The 27,439-nt window shown below is 34.4% G+C and overlaps 1 protein-coding gene across 1 annotated transcript in view; it reads right to left on the bottom strand.

Annotated features, from left to right (window-relative positions):
- Positions 1-458: 458 nt before the first annotated feature.
- The window catches only part of LOC129280755 (ethanolaminephosphotransferase 1-like), a 35,711-nt gene continuing 8,730 nt past the window's right edge, over positions 459-27,439 (bottom strand). The window contains exons 2-9 of the mRNA XM_064111782.1: positions 26,027-26,095; positions 25,140-25,332; positions 24,628-24,896; positions 22,733-22,841; positions 17,813-17,861; positions 16,347-16,527; positions 9,565-9,747; positions 459-7,551 (exon numbers count right to left, since the gene is read on the bottom strand). Coding sequence (XP_063967852.1) covers positions 7,471-7,551; positions 9,565-9,747; positions 16,347-16,527; positions 17,813-17,861; positions 22,733-22,841; positions 24,628-24,896; positions 25,140-25,332; positions 26,027-26,095 — 1,134 coding nt within the window. The 3' untranslated portion in view covers positions 459-7,470. The remainder of the gene's footprint in view (positions 7,552-9,564; positions 9,748-16,346; positions 16,528-17,812; positions 17,862-22,732; positions 22,842-24,627; positions 24,897-25,139; positions 25,333-26,026; positions 26,096-27,439) is intronic.

Genomic DNA, 27,439 nt, shown 5'->3' with positions numbered 1-27,439 from the left:
TCGACTCTCCCATTCCTCCCTCCACACACCAAACAATTCCCTTGTCTATGAGCACACACTACAATGTTATGTCATAGAGAGAGAGGGGGGTGAACAGAGCATGAAGAGAGAGAAGTGGGAGTGTTGGTTGATAGAGTCGTAGAAATGGAGGGCAGAAAGAAAAGTAAAGGTAATCGAGGGAGGGCATAGGAGGAAAGCTGTAAAAGGAAATTTAGAAATGAGAGAGAAAGGTGGAGAGAGTGAAGAAGGTGGAACTGATCTGAAAAGTAGGAAAGAGAAAAAGTGAGAATGAAAAGTTGGATGGAGAGTAATGTTGGGGTAGTGACAGAGTAACTAGTGACAAGACTGTTGGAAAATAGGAGAAATTTGATAGAGAGGGTGGGTAGCTTCTATTCCTTCATTACATGTAACATTCTGAACAATTCTACATCCTAAAAAAGATCCCAAGTACAGGCATGTTTGACCTTCAAACAAACTTTATTTATATCATTTGATCATCATGCATAATGATTCAGTTTAATACAATTATATGCAGTCCTTTTTCAGTCAATTTGGTAAAATCCGAGTAAGCATCAATACTTTAAAAAATTGTAGTCCAATTTGTGCAACAGTCGAATGTACAAAGACAACAGTCAAGGTTTATAAAGTCATTCTCAAGAGAAAATGTTACATTTCATTAAAAAAAATGTTTGTCTTTATGCCCCACACTCATGCAAAACAAGAACAAAAAATGTAAGCTGCACACTGCATCAGGGCTTGCTGGCCAGTGACTCCATGATCTGAATACAAAAATGATTTAAAAACAAATCTGTAAAATTGATTTCAATGATATGGATTGAGTCAAAATGGCGGCCAAGCTCCAATGAAGTATGAAACACTTTCCATTTTACATGTAACAGGCCAAAACAATAAAAAAAATTGGTGAGGTGGAGTTATTTATCAGATTGGCCAAGAATATCACGAATACATCATTCTTCTCTCTCTCTCTTTCTCTTCTTCTTCTGTATGTAAATACAGCAACATAACATGTACACATATGAAAATACAAAAACAAATTATACAAATGACAGATAAAGAACATGGGAAGTAAAAAATTTAAGATAGTCTTCACAAGATTATGATTCTAAAAGTACGATAAAGCCACATGAAGATGATTGTCTTTTTTTTAGCCTTCGGATCACATGTGAATTTAAACTCCACCATAATGACTTTAGTTCATTTGGGAATCATAGTTCAAATCAAAACAATGCAAAGGCTTTACAAACAAAATAAAATCATGAATGTTGATCTTGTTCATATAGGGCAATCCTAACATAAAAAGGCAAATATGGGCAGAGGGGGGTAGCATGCACCCCCCCCCCCCCCCTCTCCTTGAGGACTGGAAAATGCTCCATGTGTGTAATGTGATTGGCTTTCTTTTCGTGGTGACGGTTGGCTTCCCCCCCCCCCCCTTTAATTTTGTTTTTATCCTGGATCCGCCCCCTGTATACACAAAAAAGTACACATCTAAAAAGGATAACACAAATAGATGTCTTTGACCATTGGTCATAATTACACAAACATAAATTAAAATACATGTAGATAAAGCAGTAATTTCAGTTTAACATAGTAACATGAAAAATATAAGCTGCATGGTATGTATGGCAATGATACATAGACATAGTGACCAATCATTGTATATTAATGTTATTTGCTGGAACATACCAAACACATCTGACGTTAGTGAGGTTCACACGATAGGCCTATGGCTAAACTTGCAGATTTATTCAAAGCTATAAAACTATAATGAATAGCTTATGACTAAATAATTACATGAATTTACCATGTAACTATTTAGTCATATCAAAGTACACAAATCCAATTCCATTTAGTTTTGACAAGTTAAGACATTCTTTTTTACAAATCTAGCACATACTTCATCCAACTTCTGATTGATATTTGACCCAAAGGAACATGTATGATAATCAACATGACTCTATCAGTGTACCTAAGGGCGATTCCATGTGTGTAGTGCACGACATTTTAACAACAATTTCTTGTCTCTTAGCTGAATGTTTGAGCAATGAAATTTTCTTTACTGTCAAGGATAAACTTATAGTTGGAAGCCATGTGAAAAACTGATAACCAATGTAAAATATATGTGAATTAAAGGTGAATATGTTGTGTGTTGTACAGGACTTGGAAATGTCCCATATGACATGCAACATCTTCACCTTTAATACACCCATGGATGACATTTTTTGTTGGTTGCCATTTTTTGACATGACTACCTAGTAGTATCTTATCATTACCACAAAACAAATTGAAGTCCCTCGTTTGTTTGGACAACACATTGGAAAATGTTGTGAAAATGGCTGATATTTCTAGCATGAAATCGCCCCTGATGAAATGTAGAATTTAAAAAACAATACATAAATATTATGTCACATTTAACAGTAAAGCTACAAAATCTACAACTTCCTATTCCTAAACATGATTATGATGATAATAATATTAATAATATGTCATACTCAACTGCACTGTGATACTTGCATGTACATGTAGTATCAATGAATCACTTCAAATTAAATGATTATAAATAATATAGAGCCATTGGACGGTTGTACAAAAGTCACATTCAATGAGTTTTAAAAAATAATACTGATAAAAACAGCAAAAAGCACATTCCAACTTAATAGCCTAACTAACTTCTTCACAATAATAACATTCAATTTTTACATCAGAACAATGTGTATATTATTACCCTAGTTAACCCATGCTGCATTGCACGTATACATTGTATGCACTTTCTCTACTCCCTGGGGAGCATTTCAGTAAGTTTACAACTCAACTACGAGGCATATAACACTGTATCAATTATTAATATCAAGTTAAAGCTAGTTTGAAAAGTAAAAAAGGGCTATCGTCACTAGAATATGAACGATAATAGGTGCAAAAACTACATACAGATATCAGAAAGGAAAAGAAAGGATCAGCAGTTGTGCATAACTTACTAATAGCTTTGTGAAACGGCCCCCAGATGACATAAAAATACACTGAATTTGAATGATATTAATACATGTACTAGTTTCTAAGCTCTGCATACTATTACTCTGGCTTTAGCACGGCTACTCCGATCGAGTGCTCAAACAGTCCAGGAATTTCATCCTATCCAATACATTCTGGGTGGAGAGTGGCAAATGCAGATATTAACACCTTGGCAAAGGACAAGTACTGCGGTGGGATTGGAACCCCTGACCACAAGGTTCATAGTCCAGAGACTTATCCACTGAGCCACAACACCTGTACAACATATACATGTAGTCAATAACATCATACATGCAAGACAATTGATATTCTATTCAGAATAGAGTACAGAGAGGTATGATGTCATTACAAATATATATTTTCATTCCTTTGTGATTTATAAATATCTTATCTCCTACGAGTGTGACATATCGGTTCAAAAGGACCCAAGAATTAAGAACACTGCCAATAATACATTGATTTCAAAGGGGTTAACTGGGTTTTCAGGAGGTCATTTCTCAGTCCCTGTTCAACCGATTCCTACCAAATTTGGAATGTGCATGGTTTACTTCATACTCATCTGTAAAATGAATTTGTTTTAAATATGAAATCAGAAGAAAATGGTGGCTAATTTCATACTGCATTTTTAAGTGATGATGGGCAAGAATAGTGACCACAACAGGGGACTTATTTATGTCACTGAGTCAAGAAATGAGGAGCAGTATGTCAATAAAACAATGTCATAAATGCATACCTTAATAACATCTCACACTCACAGTGCCATAGAAGCCTTCATAATACTTTGTAAAGAACATTTATATTGAAACACAAGTTTGGCATTTTTCAGTTGCGATAATTACTGCAGCTTATATACTGAAACATTCATAAGGTCTTATGTTTGATTTTATACAGCCGTTCTGTTTATTAGATGCAAAATTTAAAAAAAATTGTATGTTTTTTTAATATCATCCATATTAATATCAAGTACAAATCATTCTGTATGAAGTATTACAAACAATCAGAATGGAATTTAATATGATTGTGACTAACCATTCTTCAGACTTTCTTAGAAATTGATAAAAACTCTTTGTCTGATATCAAGTTTTGTAGAGGGGACCTCAACACCAGTCTTATAGCTAATGATAAAATTGTGTGATATTGACTTTTTTGTACCAATCAAATATGATTATTTACCTCTGGAATTAATCTTTAAAGTGACCTTTCATTGACAAATCATGGGGAAATCAAGGCTAATCTCAGAACAGAGATAAGGGATTCAAGTCTTTCACTCGGCTGCATGCCTGGGGGTGTTATGTAATAGACGCCGGCATGTCTGGGAGGTCTAATATAGTTAGTAGACTAACCAACCAGAAGTAAACTGTGTTTTCACTTTGAAACAAGTAATTTCACAGAGGTTATTTATTTTGGTTTAGCAATCAAGAGACCTGCTATGAGTCTAGAATTGGGATCGTTGGAAACGAGAGCTGCGATGACCCGAAGTAAATAACCATCACGAGTTCAGTCAAATTCGTGCTGTCCAAACTTTTATCACATTAGTCCGACGGGCGCTTATGACGGATGGATTATATTATGCAAGTCAATTGGCCTTTTGCAAATTTCGTATTGATTCAATTTCCACATGATTTGTCAATGGCAGGGCGCTTTAACATCACCATCTGAAAGACAAGGGCTTGAACCTCTGCATCAATATGTAACCTACCGACACAGCTTCAATTACAGGTGCATGCCCACAACACCCTTCACTACTTGCTGGGTTTGTCAGATACGAAGGCCCGTATTCTAAACCCGGGTTTAAATTAAACCCTGGTTTTAAGTTGTGGTTTAACTATGGATGGCCAATTGGGCCACACATCCCTAACAGTACAAATCCACTTTATTAACTCATTTGACACTCAAATTGTTCGTAATTGTCTGGGAATGATAACTGAAGTATTTTTCTCCATAATGAAAACAAAAGGAAACGAAATACTAAACATAAGAGATATACAATGTAAAGAGAATTTTTGAAATTTTAGCTCCCCATAACTTTAGCAAATACTAGTAATAATAATTAGGTGGTCTATAAAGTTAAATCTGACTTCAGAACATGGGTCAAAGTAGCCTGAACAAATGAAAGCCAAGAAGAGAGTGTAAATCAAATTCAAAATTGCAAAGAAATGGGATCACTCAATCATTGCATAATTTACTTACATTGCATAAACATGTCATTCAATATAAGATGTAGACAAAATTACTTCAATGTGAAGTATATCCTTTGCACCATTAGAGCAATCATTAATGATTGAAATATTTTACAACAGTAAATACCTTTTACCACATTCCTATTCAGTACCAACTGCACAGAAATGTTGTTAGTGTTAAAAGAGCGCTAACAGCAGGCCGAGTCACATATTTCGGATCGTGATGTCAAGTGTTAATCCAAGATGTACATTAGGCAATTCTGTGATATTACTGGTTGCCAAAGAGCATCTATTAGTGTACTGTTTAATAGCTTTAACAACATTTCTGTGCAGCCGGTACACATGTACAGTTATTAGCAGTTTCATGCAAAATTAAAACACATCACTACACAGCCACCCTAGGCTGGCACTCTGAAAATCATTTCGTCTTCTCATCTTCATTACTGTAATTTTCATATGTACATTTTTATATGTACTTGGGAACTCTTTAATGTGTAAATTGCGTGCATACACAAGCATGCAAGTCAATAAGCCAATGACAATAGTCATTTCACATCACTGTGACAATTAAAATAATTAAAGATAAAATGCAATACTCTCAGAATACCAACTCAGCTCTCAATTTACAGTTACGAAGAATTCACAATCAAACTCATTTCACAGATACAACTTGTGATCAATTCAATCATCACACACAAATCGAAATTGATTTCATTATGTACAAAGATAAGATTTGAGATCAATATTAATTTGTAGAGCAAGTCCCTGGGCCCCATCTTACAAAGAGTTATGATTGATCCGATCAAGCTCAAGTATATGGAAATCCATCAATGTCACATTTTTTTATTTGGGAAATTTGCACAATGTCCTTTGAAAACAAAGAGAATACTGAATTGACAACAAAACAGGGAATGTATGAATAAACATCATTTCGAGAAGATATTTTGAACAAAGATGTAATTCAGATGTTGACCTTGCAGGCTTTACAGTTGCGATTGATCGAATCAATCACAACTCTTTTGTAAGACGGGGTCCCTGGTGTGTTTAAACTGTCCCAATGACCCCACTCTCATCTACTTACTTAAAACTAGTTTCCAGAACAATATCACAGAAAGTGGTCTTGTTGCTATGGAAATGCTCTCCATGGGGTCGCATGTTTCACACCGGCATCTACATACAGTGCGTACTGCGTAGCACACCCATCATGGACACACTCTCATACTTCCGTGCATGGATCGCTTTCTGATGAACGGTTGTGCCCTCACCTAAACTTAAAGGTCAAGTCCACCCCAGAAAAATGTTGATTTGAATAAATAGAGAAAAATAAAACTAGCAAAACGCTGAAAATTTCATCAAAATCGGATGAAAAATAAGAAAGTTATAACATTTAAAAGTTTTGCTTATTTTTCACAAAACAGTGATGTGCACAACTCAAATGAGTAATGTCCCTCACACACTATTTCTTTGTTTTTTAATGTTTGAATTATACAATATTTCATTTTTTATAGATTTGACAATAAGGACCAACTTGACTGAATCATATAGTATTAAACAATGCTCATTCCACATGATCAGGGAGGAATTAATCATTGTTTCACTTGATAATGAGGAGAAAAATAGAATATTTCCTATTTCATATAATAAAATACAAATGAATAGTGAGTGGATGACATCATCAGTCTCCTCATTTGCATACCCACCAGGATGTGCATATAACTGTTTTGTGAAATTAAGAAAAACTTTAAAATGTCATCATTTTCTTAATTTACATCCGATTTTGATGAAATTTTCAGTGTTATGCTTTTTGGATTTTTCTCTTTTTATTCAAGTCAATTTTTTGTTGGGGTGGACTTGTCCTTTAACCAGTTTGAAAATCACATCGCAGGGTGATTTTCCAAACTGGTTTGGCAGACCACTTAATATCGCTTCTAAGACCGCTTCAAACGTCCTCATTTTAAACTGGTTTCCACTGAACTAGTCCAAGGAAGTAGATGAGAACAGGGTCGATGAACAAATTTAAGCAGACATGTTGAGAATACTTAGATATGCAATAGAAAGAAATTCTTTCTTACAGAATGAGACCTTGATCATATTACAGGTGTTTAAGACCTATGCCCAAGATAACTCAAAGAGCTTGTAGAAAATTGGGATTATACTAGAATTAAAAGATGGGTTAACACAGAATGCTGGATTCCGATTGGCTGTTGATCTGCACATAGCCCTTGTTACCTGAGTATTGACCAATCACAGACCTTGTTTCATATCATTTGACATGGTTCTTCTGCCTAGGTCGTGAGGTGATAGAGAAGGCATAGATGTTGAAGTGATCACATAGTTGATTAACCTAGAAAGAAAAATGGGAAAAATACTTATACAATATTAATTGGCCTTGACACCAAATTGTACCAAGTTGTGAGATGATTAAAATGTGTTTATAACGGCTAAATGGCCTCATCCGAAGTTGTGCTCTCATTAATGTTACAGCTACAGCAACGAGCGTGAACTTTACACCCTTTGACAAAAATTAATATTTCTTTTCAACCCTATGTACCTTATACAAATAGAGGACCGAAGCGATGACGTCAGTTGCCATGGTGTCATGGCAGCCTGGTTCTAAACAATGAACCAGTGGGGGTCATTTAATAAAGCTGTTCATAAGTTAGGAGCGACTTTAAGAACTGGTGATCCTTTCTTAAGCACTAAACCATCGCCAATTTATCATACCATTTACCACAAGAAAGGATCATAAGGTCATTCTTAAAGTCACTCTTAACTTACGAACAGCTTTATAAAACGGTGCCCTATGACTCTCAGAATGATGGTAACAACCAGGGACAACACACATCACCATTTTTGCAAATACAAATGTGTATAGATGATCGTGCAGCTGCAACTCAGTTCAGAACCAGCCAGTTCATTGTCATGACATCATGGCGTCACACTTCGGTACTCTATATCATAAAATACTAATATGGGGCTATTAATACAATTCACTCTGATTTATTTTGTAACTTTTATTTAACATTGCTATCAATTATGATTCGTATCACATGGTGATATTGCTTTGACATTTGATTTGTCCAATTGTCTGATATTAAAAAATATCAAATAAAACAGATGAGGCGAATTGTAGTTCAACAACTACTAGCCTTCCTTTTGATGTCATCTGTTCACAGACCACTCAAACATTTAAAAATAAACTGTGGGGCAATTCCACAGGTTGGTGGACATGAGCTCAATGTGTCTTTGTACTGTATAGCCCATCTGAACCGTAACGTGAGTAACCACTTTATCTGCACCCCTAGTAAAAACCATGTGTTCTTTATTTTTTTAATTATATACAAATTTGTCTCCCTAATATACTTCTTTGAAATTGATATAATGAACTTTCATAAAGACTTGTATGAGGACACTTTTCACTTATGTCCACTTTTCATTTTATGCATGTCCAAATCATGTAACATGAGTAACCGACACATTTCAAAGATTTGCCAGGAGCATCATGAAATTTCCCAATTTTTGTTTTTACACAAAGGATAGTCAGACTGCGTACTATATTGTGATAAAGAGATGTTTAGTTCCTATCAATAATAATGGAGTTACAGCTCCAAGTATGAGTCAAGGTGTCTTCAAATGTAACGTGGGTAACCGTGGAATAGCCCTGTGGGATACTGTCAAGAAAGGAATGATTAGTATATTCCCTCAGGCAATTGCAAAGCGGGTGGGACTTGACTCCAAGATGTATTAAAAATATTGATCTCTCTAATTTTGTTATTGGTCATCAATAACCACTTGTGGATCTGGGCCCTGTATTACAAAGAGTTGTGATTGATCCAATCAATCACAACTATGGCAATGTCAACATCTAAAATGCAAATTTGTTCAAAGTGTATTCTAGATATGATGTATATTTACATTCATCCTTCTCTTGAAGATTCAGTGTGATTCTCTTTGTTTACTATTAAGGAGATTGTGCAAATTTCAAATAGAGAAAAATTATGGTATGGATGGATTTCCATACAGTTGAGATTGATTGGATCGATCGTTACTCTTTGTAAGAAAGGGCCCAGGACCAGGGCCCCGTCTTACAATCCATCAGTGTCATAATTTTTTTCTGCAGGAAATTTGCAAAATGTCCTTTGAAAACAAAGGAGAACATACCACATTGTCGAGAAATCAATGAATTTTATGGATATACATTCATATCGAGAATTGTTTTTGAACAAACATGCATTTTATATGTTGACTTTGCTGACTTTCCATAGATGCAATTGATCATGTCATTCACAACTCTTTGTAAGACAGGGCCCAGGACCAGGGATGCAACAGATTCAGATTAGTGGATTTTAATACTTACCACTGTTACTAAGTAGTGGAAATGCAGAAGTTGTACGAGGACAAACACACCATGAAGAATGCGAACCTCATACTCTGCTAGACCTAGAGCACAGACTGCAAAAGCTGCCACACCAAATAACATCATTAGAGAGTTGTTTGCATAGGCTAACGTATCTGACATCTGACTGATGATCAATCGCACCTATAAGGAATGATAATGATGAGATTATAAGGACATCTTAACCCTAAATAGACTGGGCTATTTCGATGCCTAAGAAGACTGGGGGGGGGGGCTGATTCAGCCCCCCCTTATGATCTCGGCCGTCAATCGCGCGATCGCGACGAAAATTGGCACGCGCGTTACCCATGGCATTATCTACAAAACAATAATATCAAATTCTGCGAAAAATCTCATTGCTCATTAATTATGCTAATGTATGCATAAAATCATAAGTTTGCTCTAATTAATAAAATAATGCCCCTAAAATGCTAATTTTTGTTTAACATACACTAGATAGGCATCTGATCAAATTTATTTTTCAAAAATTTCAACATCACATTTATTTTCTTATGTATTCTATTGTTTTCTAAAATTCTTATGTATTTCTTTGTTTTTTAATGTTTTTTCAATGAATTGTCAGGGACTTTATTTTGACCATTAACAAGATAAAATTAATTGATTTTAAGCAGTAAAAGGAAAAATAATGATACGTTTTTAAATTTTGGCTAAAAACACCATTTGCATTGGATTTGTACACAAATTCAAGTTTTTGAGTAATTATGGGTCTGCATGCACTTACGAAATGTTGCGTAATTTCGGAACCGCGTACCCGGGGGTCACAATTTTGGTCTCAAAAGTTGCGCGAGACCTAAAAGTAAAAAGTCAGCGAGCGACGCAGTCAAAAAATTTCGAGTGGCGGATTTATCGCGAAAAATGTCGAGGGGGGGCTGATTCAGCCCCCCCAGTCTTCTTAGGGTTAAAGGAATGACAATGAGTGCTTATCACAGATATGGCATTGCCCCTAAAATTGTTGGTGATTGGAGCAGCAAGCACAAGGGCACCAGGCCCCACCAGGATGGAGCTGGGAATTACAGTGGGTGATGGAGCAAGACTGTACTTGTAGTGATTTAAGATTTCTTTGTCGACTTTGTTTATATGTATAAAATATTTATATCCAAAGGAATTGTTGACTGCTAGCACCATGAGCATCTCTGGACGGTGTGTGCGCTCAATAAGATATCACTATTATTATCATTATTATTATTGTCATGGTTCCCTCTCTACACCTAATTTGGCCATTTTATATAGTTACAGCTAAAATGGAGAGATGACACAGTTTACTGTGGAAATACAGTGTGACTACCTTTCATGTTTCCATAGATTACCTCCTTACTCAAACTTTTGACTTATCCTTACTTGGGACAGTTTCACAAAGCCGTTTGAAAGTTATACCTGGCAGGGTAAACAACCTTCCTTTTGTTAACCAACTAAGACACTGGATCTTTATTAAGAATTAAAAATTCAAAGGCTGCTTTTGGATAAAACCTATTTCCAAAGGCAGCAATTTATAGCGTATCTTGCCAGTGATTCCAATAACAAATCTGCTCTCAGAAAATCGTGATTTTTCCTGTGAACGTGCATATCCGGATTCACCTCGCACTCGCATCAAGCGTCCTTAATACCCCATCCATCCGCTTTGCCTGATTCAGTGTATCCTATATGCTCAACCCAACCCTCCTACTCTCCTCCTCCACTTGCCTCTTCTATGTCTTCTTTGGCCGTCCCCTCCTGAAACCACCAAACTCAAACTCAAGGCCCTCCTTAAAGGACAAGTCCACCCCAACAAAAAGTTGATTTGAATAAAAAGAGAAAAATCCAACGAGCATAACAGTGAAAATTTATGAGGTGCCGAATGTACCAATATTATATAGAACAATTATTTGTTATATAATCATTATTTATTAAATAATAACTATTATTTATATATAATTTACATTTTATTTGTAAATAACTACTATTATATAAAATATCATTTCTAATTATTTATATATAATTCCAAGTAATACTTCATTATTTGTAAATAATAATAGTTCGACATTCCATTATTTATAAATAATGATTATTTGTTTTTCATTATTTATAAATAATGATTATTTGTTTTTCATTATTTATAAATAATGATTTTTTTTTTTTCATTATTTACAAATAATGATTATTTGTTTTTCATTATTTATAAATAATGATTATTTGTTTTTCATTATTTATAAATAATGATTATTTGTTTTTCATTATTTACAAATAATGATTATTTGTTTTTCATTATTTATAAATAATGATTATTTGTTTTTCATTATTTATAAATAATGATAATTGGTTTTTCATTATTTATAAATAATGATTATTTGTTTTTCATTATTTACAAATAATGATTATTTGTTTTTCATTATTTATAAATAATGATTATTTGTTTTTCATTATTTACAAATAATGATTATTTGTTTTTCATTATTTATAAATAATGATTATTTGTTTTTCATTATTTATAAATAATGATAATTGGTTTTTCATTATTTATAAATAATGATTATTTGTTTTTCATTATTTATAAATAATGATTATTTGTTTTTCATTATTTATAAATAATTTGTTGAGTTTTCCATTATTTATAAATAATGATTATTTGTTAAATAATGAAAACGTCTACTTCATTATTTATAAATAATTTTTTCGAGTGCACCATTATTCTCATTATTTATAAATAATCATTATTTAATGTTCGAGTTTTCCATTATTTATAAATAAAGATTATTTGTTAAATAATGAAATATCTACTTCATTATTTATAAATAATAATTTTGTTTCAATATCCCATTAATCATTATTTATAAACAATTTTTACAGTTTGCCATTATATACAAATAATCATTATTTATATACAAATAACCATTATTTATTAAATAATGCCATTATTTATTAAATAATGCCATTATTTATTAAATAATGCCATTATTTATTAAATAATGGAAAACTCGCTATAACATGCAAATGTGGGACCGCCCATGATATGAATATTCATGATGCGATTTCCTTTTTCGTGATTTTTCTTCACAAATTTTTGTCCATTTCCTCTTCATAATGACATTTCTTGAAGCAATTTTCTAGGGATATGGTCTGATTGTAATATTCTTCATTTTCTATATAACTTCGTCTTCGTAGAAATATAAAAAAGTGTAATTTTATACGATTTTTCCTACAGTTCACAATCCCCATAGGCGCGCGTGTACGGTAGGGACAACCGGTGAATCGACGGAGTGCTCTTCATCGAAATACTACGTTGGTTGGTCCCCGGAAGTGGCGGGCGGAATTTAGCCCGAATCCTCGATGGAAGTCGATCAAGTGCATATGAGCTGAGAGAGTGAAATATCAGTGTACTTGTACAGGCCCTTCTACTTTTTATAAATATTTCTTGTTGCTTTTTTTGTTAAGTTAATTTTTCCTGGTGTAGAGATAAGTTTCAGTTCTAATAATGCACTTCAAATACATTTTGGAGTGTCTGTTTGAGGCGTTTGGGGCGATTTCACCCTGGCCCCAAAATGCTCGCAACGACAATACGGGGGCATGATGACCCCTAAATTTTTAAAAACTTATTTTTCTATTGAAAATTATCTCAAAATTCACCAAAAGTGTGCACGAAAGCCTTCGTATTTCACTTTTAAAACTCCAAAAAGTGCCCAAATGACAAGCTTGGTCGCTTCGCTGTGTCGCATTCAACTTGAGAACGTTTACGCGTCTGCTTCGATATTTCCCCCCCCCCCCCCCTCCTCCGAAAGAAATTCTTTATACGGCCATGCTCTAAAGAGCCTGGCACATTGATTTATGTATACTTTCATTTTCATTATTTTTATCTCATTATCAACATGGCCTTACGCAGAATTTTTTCCAGGGGGGCCGGGGCCGGAGCATGACGCGCGTAAACTTTCTCAAAAAAATCTTGAAAGCGAGACAGCCACGGGACCAAGCCAAAATGACAAGCTTGGTCGCTTCGCTGTCTCGCTTTCAACTTGAGAACGTTTACGCGCGCGTCTGCCCCCACCCCCCGAAAGAAATTCTGTGAACGGCCATGCTCAAAAGAGCATACGGCACATTGATTTATATGTACTTTTCATTTTCATTATTTTTATCACATTATCATCATGGCCTTACACAGAATTTTTACCGGGGGGGGGGGGGAGCAGCTAGGACGCGCGTAAAGTTTCTCAAAAAAATCTTGAAAGCGAGACAGCGACGCGACCAAGCTCAAATGACAAGCTTGGTCGCTTCGCTTTTTCAAGATTTTTATGAAAAAGTTTACGCGCGTCCTGCTCCCCCCACCCCCCCCCCCCCCCGGAAAAAATTCTGCGTAAGGCCATGATGATAATGAGATAAAAATAATGAAAATGAAGTATACATAAATCAATGTGCCAGGCTCTTTAGAGCATGGCCGTATACATAATTTCTTTCGGAGGAGGGGGGGGGGGGAAGCAGACGCGTAAACGTTTATTCTCAAGTTGAAAGCGACACAGCGAAGCGACCAAGCTTGTCATTTGGGCACTTTTTGGAGTTTTAAAAGTGAAATACGAAGGCTTTCATGCACACTTTTGGTGAATTTTGTGATAATTTTCAATAGAAAAATAAGTTTTTAAAAATTTAGGGGTCATCATGCCCCCGTATTGTCGTTGCGAGCATTTTGGGGCCAGGGTGAAATCGCCCCAAACGCCTCAAACAGACACTCCAAAATGTATTTGAAGTGCATTATTAGAACTGAAACTTATCTCTACACCAGGAAAAATTAACTTAACAAAAAAAGCAACAAGAAATATTTATAAAAAGTAGAAGGGCCTGTACAAGTACACTGATATTTCACTCTCTCAGCTCATATGCACTTGATCGACTTCCATCGAGGATTCGGGCTAAATTCCGCCCGCCACTTCCGGGGACCAACCAACGTAGTATTTCGATGAAGAGCACTCCGTCGATTCACCGGTTGTCCCTACCGTACACGCGCGCCTATGGGGATTGTGAACTGTAGGAAAAATCGTATAAAATTACACTTTTTTATATTTCTACGAAGACGAAGTTATATAGAAAATGAAGAATATTACAATCAGACCATATCCCTAGAAAATTGCTTCAAGAAATGTCATTATGAAGAGGAAATGGACAAAAATTTGTGAAGAAAAATCACGAAAAAGGAAATCGCATCATGAATATTCATATCATGGGCGGTCCCACATTTGCATGTTATAGCGAGTTTTCCATTATTTAATAAATAATGGCATTATTTAATAAATAATGGCATTATTTAATAAATAATGGTTATTTGTATATAAATAATGATTATTTGTATATAATGGCAAACTGTAAAAATTGTTTATAAATAATGATTAATGGGATATTGAAACAAAATTATTATTTATAAATAATGAAGTAGATATTTCATTATTTAACAAATAATCTTTATTTATAAATAATGGAAAACTCGAACATTAAATAATGATTATTTATAAATAATGAGAATAATGGTGCACTCGAAAAAATTATTTATAAATAATGAAGTAGACGTTTTCATTATTTAACAAATAATCATTATTTATAAATAATGGAAAACTCAACAAATTATTTATAAATAATGAAAAACAAATAATCATTATTTATAAATAATGAAAAACAAATAATCATTATTTGTAAATAATGAAAAACAAATAATCATTATTTATAAATAATGAAAAACCAATTATCATTATTTATAAATAATGAAAAACAAATAATCATTATTTATAAATAATGAAAAACAAATAATCATTATTTGTAAATAATGAAAAACAAATAATCATTATTTATAAATAATGAAAAACAAATAATCATTATTTATAAATAATGAAAAACAAATAATCATTATTTGTAAATAATGAAAAAAAAAAAATCATTATTTATAAATAATGAAAAACAAATAATCATTATTTATAAATAATGAAAAACAAATAATCATTATTTATAAATAATGGAATGTCGAACTATTATTATTTACAAATAATGAAGTATTACTTGGAATTATATATAAATAATTAGAAATGATATTTTATATAATAGTAGTTATTTACAAATAAAATGTAAATTATATATAAATAATAGTTATTATTTAATAAATAATGATTATATAACAAATAATTGTTCTATATAATATTGGTACATTCGGCGCCTCATAAAAATTTCATCAAAATCAGATGTACAATAAGAAAGTTATGACATTTTAAAGTTTCGCTTAATTTCTCATAATAGTTATATGCACATCCTGGTTGGTATGCAAATGAGGGAACTGATGACATCACTCACTCACTTTTTCTTTAGTATTTTATTATATGAAATATTCTAATTTTCTCCTTGTTGTCATGTGAAACAACGATTAATTCCTCCCTGAACATATGGAATTAGCATTGTTTAATACAATATGGTTCAATCAAGTTGGTCATTTGTCAAATCTGTAAAAAAATGAAATATTGTATAATTCAAACAATAAAAAACAAAAGAAATAGTGAATGAGGGACATCATCGACTGTCTCATTTGCATGTCACTGAGTTGTGCATATCACTGTTTTGTGAAAAATAAACGAAACTTTAAAATGCCATACATCCGATTTGATTAAATTTTCAGCGTTATGCTTCTTGGATTTTTTTCTATTTATTCAAATCAACATTTTACTTTGGTGGACTTTACCTTTAAAACATGCCCGTCATCCCTCCTCAGCACGGCCTATACTTACCGTTATGTTAGAGAAGACGGCTGAGAAAGTGAGCAGGAATATCCTGGTGTGGTATTCTAAGATGTCGGTTGGTGAGTATAAACCCCAGAATATAGAGATCAATAAGAGGAGTATCATTGGGATCAGAGGCGACACAGCTTCACTGAAAGAACGATTCTTTCCCGTTCCATTCTGATATGCCCTGTAGATACGAAATGAGAGGTTACAGTTTAAAGGTCATGACCTTAATAGGCCCATCTCAAGTCCTCAACTGCTCATATCTGACCAGTTCATTACCCATGATGCAACATTCGGAGCAGTGTATTCTTGTATTATATACTCACTGGAATGATAATACACTTATTCAGTATTCATTACATTCATATCGAAAATAATTATAAACAGCTACTTACCTCTCAAAAAAATTAGTTTCTCTCCACAACTAAAACTATAGGCTACTTTCTTCTCTGTAAAACTGATACTTAGCTAAAAAGTTGCATTTTACAACTAGATATTTATAACATGCAGTCAAGGAGAGACAACACAACACACGGCGTTGGTCAGCTCACTCTCCCTTTAAAGGCTATTGGTCAAGAACTCATATTACATGTACTATAGGGAAGCATTTTAAGAAGCAACTGACAAAGTGTTCTGATAATAATGATGATAGTAATAATAATAACAATAACAATAACAATAATAATAATAATAATAATAATAATAACAATAATAATAATAATAGCTGGATTTATAAAGTGCTTTTTGCCAGAGGATACAAAGCGCTTGCTATTATTACTCTGGCTTTAGCTGGAGCTATCACCGGCGCTCAGTGTATGCAAGAAATTACTCCTGCCCAGTACCCATTCACCTGGGTCGAGTGCAGCACAGGGTGGATAAATTTCCTGCTGAAGGAAAACACCCCATGGCTACGATTCGAACCCACGACCCTCTGTTTCAAAGGCGAGAGTCAGAACCACTTGTCAGAACAAACTCTATGGAAATCCATCAATGTCATTAGTTTTGTTTCTACAAGAAATTTGCACAACCTTTTAAAACAAAGAGAAGCACACTGAATTTTCAAGAAAACAATGGATGTACATGTATGAATATACATCATAATTGAACAAACACGCATTTTAGATGTTGATGTTGCTGGCTTTCCAGAGTTATGGTTGATCAGATCAATCGCACAAGCCTTTGTAAGACGGGGCCTTCATTTGGACTGACAAAGTGGCTCTCACCAAATCATGTGCAAGGGCAAAGGTCAATATCTACACTGACCAGTAATTTTAATTCTGTTCATTCTAAAATACCAATGATCTTTGTCTTACAATTCAAAGCAGAAATGGAATCTTTTCAGAAAGTTGTAAAAATAGGTATGCTCTTTTTCCCACTTTTTAAATTCATTTATTTGGGGGGGGGGTGGGGATCAGGAGGAATAAAACTCAGTGGCATACTATTAATTCTAAATCACACAATCACTTTACCTGGATATATTGTAGATACTGTATGGCAATGAAAAGACTACTGCACCAGCTGAAGAAAAGAAAAGGGGGAAAAAGTGAACATTAAGTAGAACGAATAGTCTGATATAATGTAGCACTGATACCCATAGACATGATCAATTTATTGTCTCCATTAAAAAACAGCCAACCACTGAGGTGTAATAAATCAACATTTGCCTAATCCAGGGGCAGATCCAAGATTTTGGAAGGGGGGCACATTTTTTAAAGTAAAATTTGACAAGCAACGACAACAAATGAGCACGGGCCAGAAATGCTGTAACATAAAGGTTAGCAATTAATTGTATTCTTGATTTTCACAATTAATTGTACATTGTAGTCAATGTAATCAATCTTTAACAAATGCTCTACGATGATTGCTAAGCTTTGTGTTACAGGCCCCAAATCTCATGTCTCTTCCAGATACTGAGCTACATGTTCCTGAACTTAGGCTTTGAAATTTGTTCAATTGCGCTTTTAAAAATCTACCCTTAATCATGGACAATTAAAAATATTGTTAACATCTGATTTTTAAAAAAAATCAAGCCTTGTTTACTAGCACCATCACCTTTTATCTCCAATAACCACAAAATAAGTTTTTAATTAAACAGCCAAATTGCAAATTCCAGAAGTAAAGAAAGATAAAAATATATGCCAAATGCCATCTTGGAGACAGCTTTCCTGTAATCAGGAACGTCTTGAAATAATATGGTTGAGCAAATAACACTTATCATCATAAACTTACCGATGCCTATATTAAAATTGTGAAATAAATCTATGAAAAATATCAAGCTATTACAAAGGGGAAATACACAAGTTGGAATGAATTACAGCCAGTTCAGCGTTAGTTCAAATTCAAACCGACATAGCCAACATTCAAACATCTACCTTCATATAAGTCTCTTGAACTTTGTATTTCAAATGAAATCCAAAGGATTGCTAAAGACATTCATAACAGAAGCATACAGTTAACTGCATAGAGCAATTTGCACTGCAGTAAGCAAAGCTTGTTAGTATTGTTATTGCTGAAAAACAGATCGCATCAAAACATACTGGTTATGAATGAATACTCTACTTTATTTTTTTTGATTCCTCTACTTTTTTTCACTTTATTTTGTCTTCGGTTCACTCTGGTGAATGACTTTGATATATGCAAGTCGAAACTCTTTGAGCATGTCTACATGTATAATGTATATACATTGTTATACAGTTCAAACTTCGTAGTAGATTAAATAGGGAAATTGACCATTTATCTTCCAAATTCATTCATGAGACATTTCCATCAGTTCTATCCTTTCTTTTTATTATCTAATGGACAATAATAATAACAATAATAATAATAGTAATAATAATGATAATTACAATAAAAATAACAGTAATAATAATAATAATACTAAATATATAACAATAAGAATAATACTGACAATAATAACATAAAGTAAATTGGATTTATGTAGCACCTTTTCCACAGAATTGAAACCGTAATAAAGCAAGTTAAGATTTATACATGTATACAAGCAGCAGATTATAAACAAACGGGCACGAACTGAGCAAAATCAATAAAATGCAAAAAAGGTATTAATAACCCATACACATGCTTTACTTTAAAAAGTTTAGGCCAGGGGTAAATAGTTACTCTTTTTAAAGAATAGCATAACTCTTCCCAAATTTTTAGCAGGTGGGAATTAGGTACATGTAACAAAAATTAATTAAGCATCAAGCATAAACAGCCTGCTTTTAGGCTCATTGAATTACATTCCCGCTTCTCAAAGAAATAAGTGTGTAAATGACCTGCATTAGGTGGTAATATCAAAAGGTCGAAGGAACTATAATTTTAATAAAGTCCAAGATCTTGAATTGAGAATCACAAATATTGAATTGAGAATCTAAAAATGAATCTTGAACTTTGCCCAATTTGAGCTGTAAAATGTGGGTGTATCAGAGATGTGATGCCCCCCAAAACTGAATTTACTTGAAATGACAGATGGGCTTGCCCTCAAGGTACCTCCCCCCCCCCCCCCCACTTAATATATAATGTAAGTGTATGTGTTGTACCAAAGCATAAATGTACATGTGCAAATGTAGAGTTGGTACTAAACAGGGGATATATCCTGGCATCCAGACCATCAATGCACGTCTTCAAAATTTCAATTTTAAATTAGAGGTAAATTATCTTTAAGGATCAAAGGTCAAAATTCATGAAAATCATGTCTTAATCTTCCTTCAGCATGTTATTAAGACAACGCCAATAAAGCAAGCGACATCGAACCTCAGCTCAGGAGCCACGCGACTCCACGACCATAAGACAAAAAGCAGATTAAGATGAAAATGAAACTATTTGCATATCAAGATAAAGTATTACTCGCTGATCGCAAAACACAGGTGCCTGCTTCATAAAACTTCTTATAACAAAGTTGCAATAACAGTTGAAAGCTACTGAAAGCATTCAATCTGATTGGCAGACAGTAGACTTATTATGCATTTGTAACTATAACAAGTCTTTGTGAAACTTGACCCACACACAGTGAGCAGCCCATCCATACATGTTATTCTCCAAACATAATGTCATAGAAACTATGCAAGAGTACAAGCTACGTAAGCCAAAATATAATATAAAGTATTCTCCTAGGATGACACTTTCACACATTTATTAAAATTATGTTAACTAATAAAACATAGTAATTCTAAATAAATACTCTAAGGGAGAAAATAATCAATTTGGCCTGAAAGCTAAGCGAGCATAAAGAATGACACCACCTTACCGCACACTACAATAAACCAGAAACAAAGGAAGGTGTTCTCTTCTGTTCATAATAAAGAAAGAAATTAAACTAAAATATCATCAACACAAAACATACACCATCTACAATTGAAATATTAGTGATTTTTTTTACGTGATTGCTAAGAAAGCATGAATGCTTGTAAGAGGACCGCTGGCTTAAGGTTCTCACTGAGGGACCTGGTAATTAGGATAAATGCCTTAGCAGAGGGCACTAGCGCACCAAGTGGGAATAAAAACAGGGTCACCAGAATCCAAAACCCACGCTTTACGACTGAGCTATCGTGCCTTATCTATGGTTTTTAATTAGGAGTTTCGATCCATTCTCTTTTCTCTTCTCCCCTCCTTTTCCTGCCATGTTTTCTTGCTTTTGAAAATTTCAAGGGGTTTGATCAGAACCACACCCCCCCTGGGTAAGGGCTTGAATATAATATATATTAGAAAATATCAGAGAATAGTAAGCAAATGAAAGTTTAGCTGCAAAGAGGATTAAAAACTTGTTGATTTCACCCTGTACATTGTGATTAATTATTTATTACAAGGTGAAAATTCTTATTAGCATTTTGTTTGAAATTATATATTTCATTTCTTCAATATGGATTCTAAAGTAAAATTATAATAAGGCATTCCCTATGAAAAAACAAAATGGCAAATCATGAACCTTCATTGAACCCAACCAAGTCGAAAAATCTCAATAGGAATTTAAAAGAGCAAATAGGGATTAGAATGTTAAGAGATTTTACAATGGGGAGGGGAAGAAAATTGATCCAATATGTCGGTAATGAAATCTTGCATCTTCCTCAAAGATCATCTTGGTCCATGGATGAAATGTGCTTGGATAGACCTGATTAAAAATATCACATTTTCCTCTCTGATTTTGGAAAGTAGTAATTTCCTTACATTCATTGCAATTTACGAGGATATGCTTTGTTTAGATACATGTATAGAATGTAGAAGGAAACAAAATATCAAGAATTGACCAGTGTCTGCTTTTCAGTATAATTTTCTTGAACTTTTTTTGTTTACAGCCAATGGTCTGTTTATGGACAAGGATCACAGTTGAATTGTAACATTATCACATTAAAGAAATATTACGCTTGATAATACATGCAACTTTAAACAATATTACTACAAAGACTTTTCAGACAAGGCATTTTTTCCGTTCATGCACATGCATATCATGAATACTGAACATAATTTTTAATAATAGTCTGACAGTATCAGCAGCTAACAGCTTTGCTGTAGAGACGAGGGGTAAGATTAACATCAAATCTCAAACACAACTCACCGTACTTGCCCATGCCCCCCCCCCAAACAAAATGAAATAAATAAATCATATTCTACCCCCTTTTTGTCACACATCACGGTTGTGCAATACTTGTGGTTTCCACAGGTTACCATACATGTAAGTAGTGTGTTAGATTTCTCTCTAAAACCGCACTGAGAACCATTGAGAATTGTACTCTCAGATGCAACTACTGTGAGCTTTTGATTACTTTGACCTTACTGGATGCATCCAACAAAAGTCATATCCTTTGGGATATCTAAAGTGCTTCAAGAATTAACAATGAATGCATGATCACTGCAGCTGTTTTTCTTCAGATTTGCTTGCATTTTTATTATGATTGGGAGCCTTCAAAAATAAATTGAGCTACCAAGTTTTGGTTATATACATGCTCCTACCCTGAGTAATAGGAGGCATTTTTTAGGTGTTTTACTATTTGCACAGGATACATTGCTTTCCAATAAATGTAAGAGTTGGGGTTGATCTGCAACCTCTACTTTGACTACAGGGCCCAGTTTTATAAAGAGTTATGATTGATCCGATCAAGTAAATGGAAATCCATCAACGTCATATTTTTTTCTTCAGGAAATTAGCACAATGTCTTTTGTAAACAAGGAGAAGCACACTGAATTTTCAAGAAAACTATGAATGTATGAATATACTTCATATCTAGAAAATATTTTGAACAAACATGCATTTTAGATGTTGACGTTGCTGGCCGTCTATAGTTGTGGTTGACTGGATCAATCGTAACTCTTTGTAAGACGGGGCCAGGATACTGCATACCGTACATTCAACTGCATCTTTCAAATCTGTAATAAATATAGTATATCACACTTACCACAGCATACACCAAGAAAGAAATAATTGAACTGAATTCCGAGTGGGAGAACAACCTTCCAGACTTCAAAACCAAACATGCCAGTCAGCAGATATACTATAACAATCAACTAGTAAGATAGATAGAAAGAAAGAAAGAAAAAAAGAAAGAAAGAAAGAAAAAAAGAAAGAAAGAAAGAAAGAAAGAAAACATAAAGGCAGGCATCATTGTTCTAGTGGTTTGGAATCACATCGCTTCATCAGAGGATCAGAGGTTCAAATCCTCCTCCAGGTTAGTAATTTCCTGCAGCAAGTAATTCATCAATATTTTGCAGCATTTAACCATTGCGAGGGACTAGGGTTAACCCAGCAGGAAGATATTTGAAATGCAGAGCACACAACAGTTGCTCTGCTAAATAGGGGTTATTATGACATATTATTGTGCTAAGAGCTACTTGCTAAAGTGCAAAGTTTGCAGGGCTAGTACATGTAAGTTAAAGTGGGACTAAGGCCTGAGTAATCAAGAATTATACTCTAATAAATGTACAGAACATAAAGTGTAGTGCTACATGTAGGTTTCACTTTCTTCATTATTTAATATTTATTCATATAAGAGTCAGAGGTTATTCTACAATTAATTTGTGCATTTTACAAATACAAAAGCACAAGCAGTGCCCATGTAATGATTTGCATTAATCCTGAGATATAATTGCTCGACCATGACCCCGTCTTACAAAGGGTTGCATTAATCAATATGTCTTAGAGTGACTCCAAATATCATTTAAACACTTTGGCCCGTATTTTAAAGTCAGGTTTAACTTAAACTCAGGTTTAAAGTTGTGGTTTAAGTATGGATAGCCAATTGTTACATAAATCACTAACAGTAGAGATATCATATTTCAGCTCATTTGGCTCTCAAATCATCCATGATTGTCCAGGAAGTATAAATATATGATTGTCTTCACCACTGAAAAATCAGGAAAGAGCACAGTAAATATAAGAAACATACAACTTAATAAAAATGTTGACACTTTTGTCTTCCCATAATTTTAGCACAGAGTTAGACCATGGTCTAAGTTAAACCTGACTTCAGAAAACAGGCCTTTAAGTTTTCCTGGAATCACACTTATCATCTACTGATTAATCCTTATCTTTCCCTGTGCTTGAAATGGAATTCATTATTCAGTTGCATAATATTTCAATTCTCTCTTATGATGCATGTTATACATGTAGGTCTATAGGATAAAAGCAAGTTGGTCATCCCAAAAAGGCCTCTCACGATACTGAACGCACAAATTGAAGTTTACTTCTCAAATTATGCTTTTAATAGAAGAATAAAAAGAAGAAAATTATACAAGGGGGAAAGGCATAGGAAAATAACAATTGAAGGGAATTAACCAAGGAAGTCAGTGATGAGTCAACAAGTAGCCTGGAAGTGTCAGGAGAGTACAAATAATTCACTAACATGAGATATCAAGGCACAGTACCCATACATCCTGTACCTGTTTCATTAAGATTCACAACTATGGTCATTTTGCAGAGCATCGTGGCCCAGTGGATTAGTCTTTGGACTTTGAAACAACCCGAGTGAGGTAAATGGGTACCTGACAGGAACTTATTCCTTGAAATGAGTGTGCGCTGTAAGTAATTACAGATGCCAAGCTAAAGCGGGAGTTATAATATCAAAGTCCTTTGGAAGCGCATAGAGACGTTATAATCATAATGTGATATATACACTACAAAAGAACTGTTTATTATTGTCATTTTGCCATTATGGCAACTACCATGGTAATAAGGCTCAGAAGTCAATCACTAAAATGTATGTATTCCAATGGTACTTACAACAATGAAAAAAGTGACCACAGTCGTACTACGAAACAGAACAGCCCCCGGGGGGGGGGGGGGATAAAGTCTTACCACTTGACTGAAGTCATAACTCCATGGAAGGAATAAGACCCCTGTTAGGTATTTCTCCCAGTGTGTTATGAAGAATGTACCAATAATATGCCACTGCGTCGCAAAGAATATCCAGCTGGACCCTCCAAAGTCCTCGAAACCTTTACCAAAGATTGAGAAGAGTCCAATAGGCATGAGAGCACATAGGATGCTGTCACTTCCATGGTCAAAGAGCTCCCCCAGTGGTGTACTTGAGCCAGTTCTCCGAGCTTGCTTGCCATCTGTACCATCTGGTGATTGAGAATATCAAACAGTAAGAGTGTGTGTGGGTGGCTGGGCACCTTTTTTACATGACTGTCCAGAACTACTTTATTATTACCATAAAACAAATAGAAGTCCATTGGTTGTTTGGAAAGCAGGCCAATTTATGTTGTGAAACTGGCTGATTTTTTCTAGCCTGGAACTGCCCATCACATGTTATTGCTTTTAATAATAAAATTACCTCTTAACACTCATAAAAGTTTGATTCTCACCTAATGTATGTCCTAAGAACTGGCAGATAGCTGCAACATACCAGACAAAATTAGGGATGGGTTGATAATCGGTCCTGGTCCTGTTGTTGCTGAAGAAGTCCCAGTCGTAATAGGCTACAAGCAGGAACAGGTACACTTGAAACAGGAACCCGACAAAGGTCAGAAGGTTTGGAGCTAACCACATAGGATATAACTGAGAAAAGTAATGAACAGAGAATAAAGGTGATCTATTATTGTACAGAGGCATTTGGCAAGAGAGTTATGCGTGACTCTAAGTTACACAGAAAGCCTATCCCTCCAAAGTAACTTTAAACTGGCTGAGAACAATTAAAAAGCAACTGATCATCTGTAAGTAGTAGAATGGCATTAGGCCTACATGTTGTGTATAGTATACGGACAATAAAAATAAGGGACAGTAAAAACAATAATATGTGTGAAGTTCCAGTGATAATATAATTGTTTTGACTGAAAAAAGAGAAACATTATTCCTTTTTTGGCAGTTTAATACTCCAATATAATTTATTAATAGGCATTTATATTGTGCCATCAATCTAGAAATAATCTATTCTGAGGCGCATTATTATTATTACCCCAGCTTTTATAGCTTAGGCAGCCTTCCAGAGCTCGTGCATTTCAAGGAATTAATCCTGCCGGGTACCCATTCACCATTCACCCATTCACAAAGCGGATAAATTTCTTGCTGAATGAAAACATGCAATGGCTGGGATTCGAACCCACGTCCCTCTGATTGAGATACGAGAGCACGATGCCCCCACTTATCAGTTTTTCTATTGGTCAAATTTCAAGTAAAATGTACAAGTGGCATGCCCTGTTGAAAGAATAGGGGTACAAGAATTCTCTGTTGATGAAATAGGATCCGAGCTTACCTTGACGACAGCATTCCAAAATGGATGCATAACATACACAGCTACTGGTGATGTATCCAGGCTGTTATACTGTGAAGAAAGGAAAAAAAGTAATGACAATTGAATTGACAAGCAAAGAGAGAAAACAGCGTTACATCTCAAGGTAAAGAAGCTTTAGAATTTCAGTTTTCCTCATCTCAAATTCAATACTGGTATTAATATTCAATGCATATTGATATGCAAATATGCATATTCAATGTCAATGAAAAGAACTGTGTCTGATATTTTATAATTGCATGCAATGATGCATGCTCTCTCAACAACATAAATAAAAAAAAAATTGATGAACAGCCTGAAGCCAAATTGTATTCTCTCTTAAATAATAATAATAATAATGTCATCTTTTATACAGGATGGATTTCCTAAACAACATAGTAGGCAAGGCTCGACATTAGCGGTGGCCCGGTGGCCCGGGGCCACCAGAAATTCACCTCGGGCAACCATTATTGATAAAATGTCAAGTTTTGGTGGCCCGAATCGGGCAACCAATAATTTTCAAAGTAGCGCAATTTTTCTTCCGATTTTGCACGCATATATCAACTTTCTACAGTTCAAATTGCAACCCAGTTCGTCATGCGCCCTTTTTGTTGATCTACACACAAATACACACACACAAAGTTTGCATATTATGCCTACAGCTATAGCATACAGTAGCTATTATCCAGCCAGCCGTGCCGGCCGGCTGGCGTGAGCTTTGCATGAAGCCACTGCATGCAGCTGTGCTCTAGATCTATCTCAGCCTATTCAGACTCCGGGAGCTGCGATAAAAAATGTTGCTGCTAAGAAATCTTCTACAGAACTTTGAAAATCTGAGTCAAAGTCACATTTTACACCAATGAAATGACATTCTACAGTCTATATTACGAAAATTTGGTGTACCCTGATTATTTGCAAACATTAAGAAGAGGAATTATGACCTCTCTTTTGACTACAAAAGACCGATTTCCAAATGAATTAATACACATAAAAACACATAGGCAAGTACATCACAGTCCCACGTGTGCATTTGTATGTATGTTGATACTTGGTTTCTTTCGAAGCTGTGTCTTTTCTAGCCAAAAATAAACAGACAGTTTCTTTCTTTCTTGTTTATAAATGACTTCTTAAACCACTCATGAGAAAGTAAATACTTTGGGAAGGCATTTCATTGATATGAAATGTGAATTTTTCCGAAATTTTGGCAATCATTGGGAAGGACTTTTCTCACACTTTTTTTCCAGATATAACTTTTGCCGTTTTCTTTTTTTTTTTCTTTCATTTTTTTACAGTGGTTAAACCATTTATACCCCTTCCCATTGAATATGCCTGATTAAAAAATATGTTTCTACTGAAAATAATATAACCCAAACTAAAGGATATAAAAATAGAAATGTG

Source organism: Lytechinus pictus, chromosome 17 (genome assembly GCF_037042905.1).
Source record: "Lytechinus pictus isolate F3 Inbred chromosome 17, Lp3.0, whole genome shotgun sequence".
NCBI lineage: Eukaryota > Metazoa > Echinodermata > Echinoidea > Temnopleuroida > Toxopneustidae > Lytechinus > Lytechinus pictus.
The sequence above is the reverse complement of the archived record's forward strand: the minus strand, read 5'-3'. Positions and strand labels throughout refer to the sequence as shown.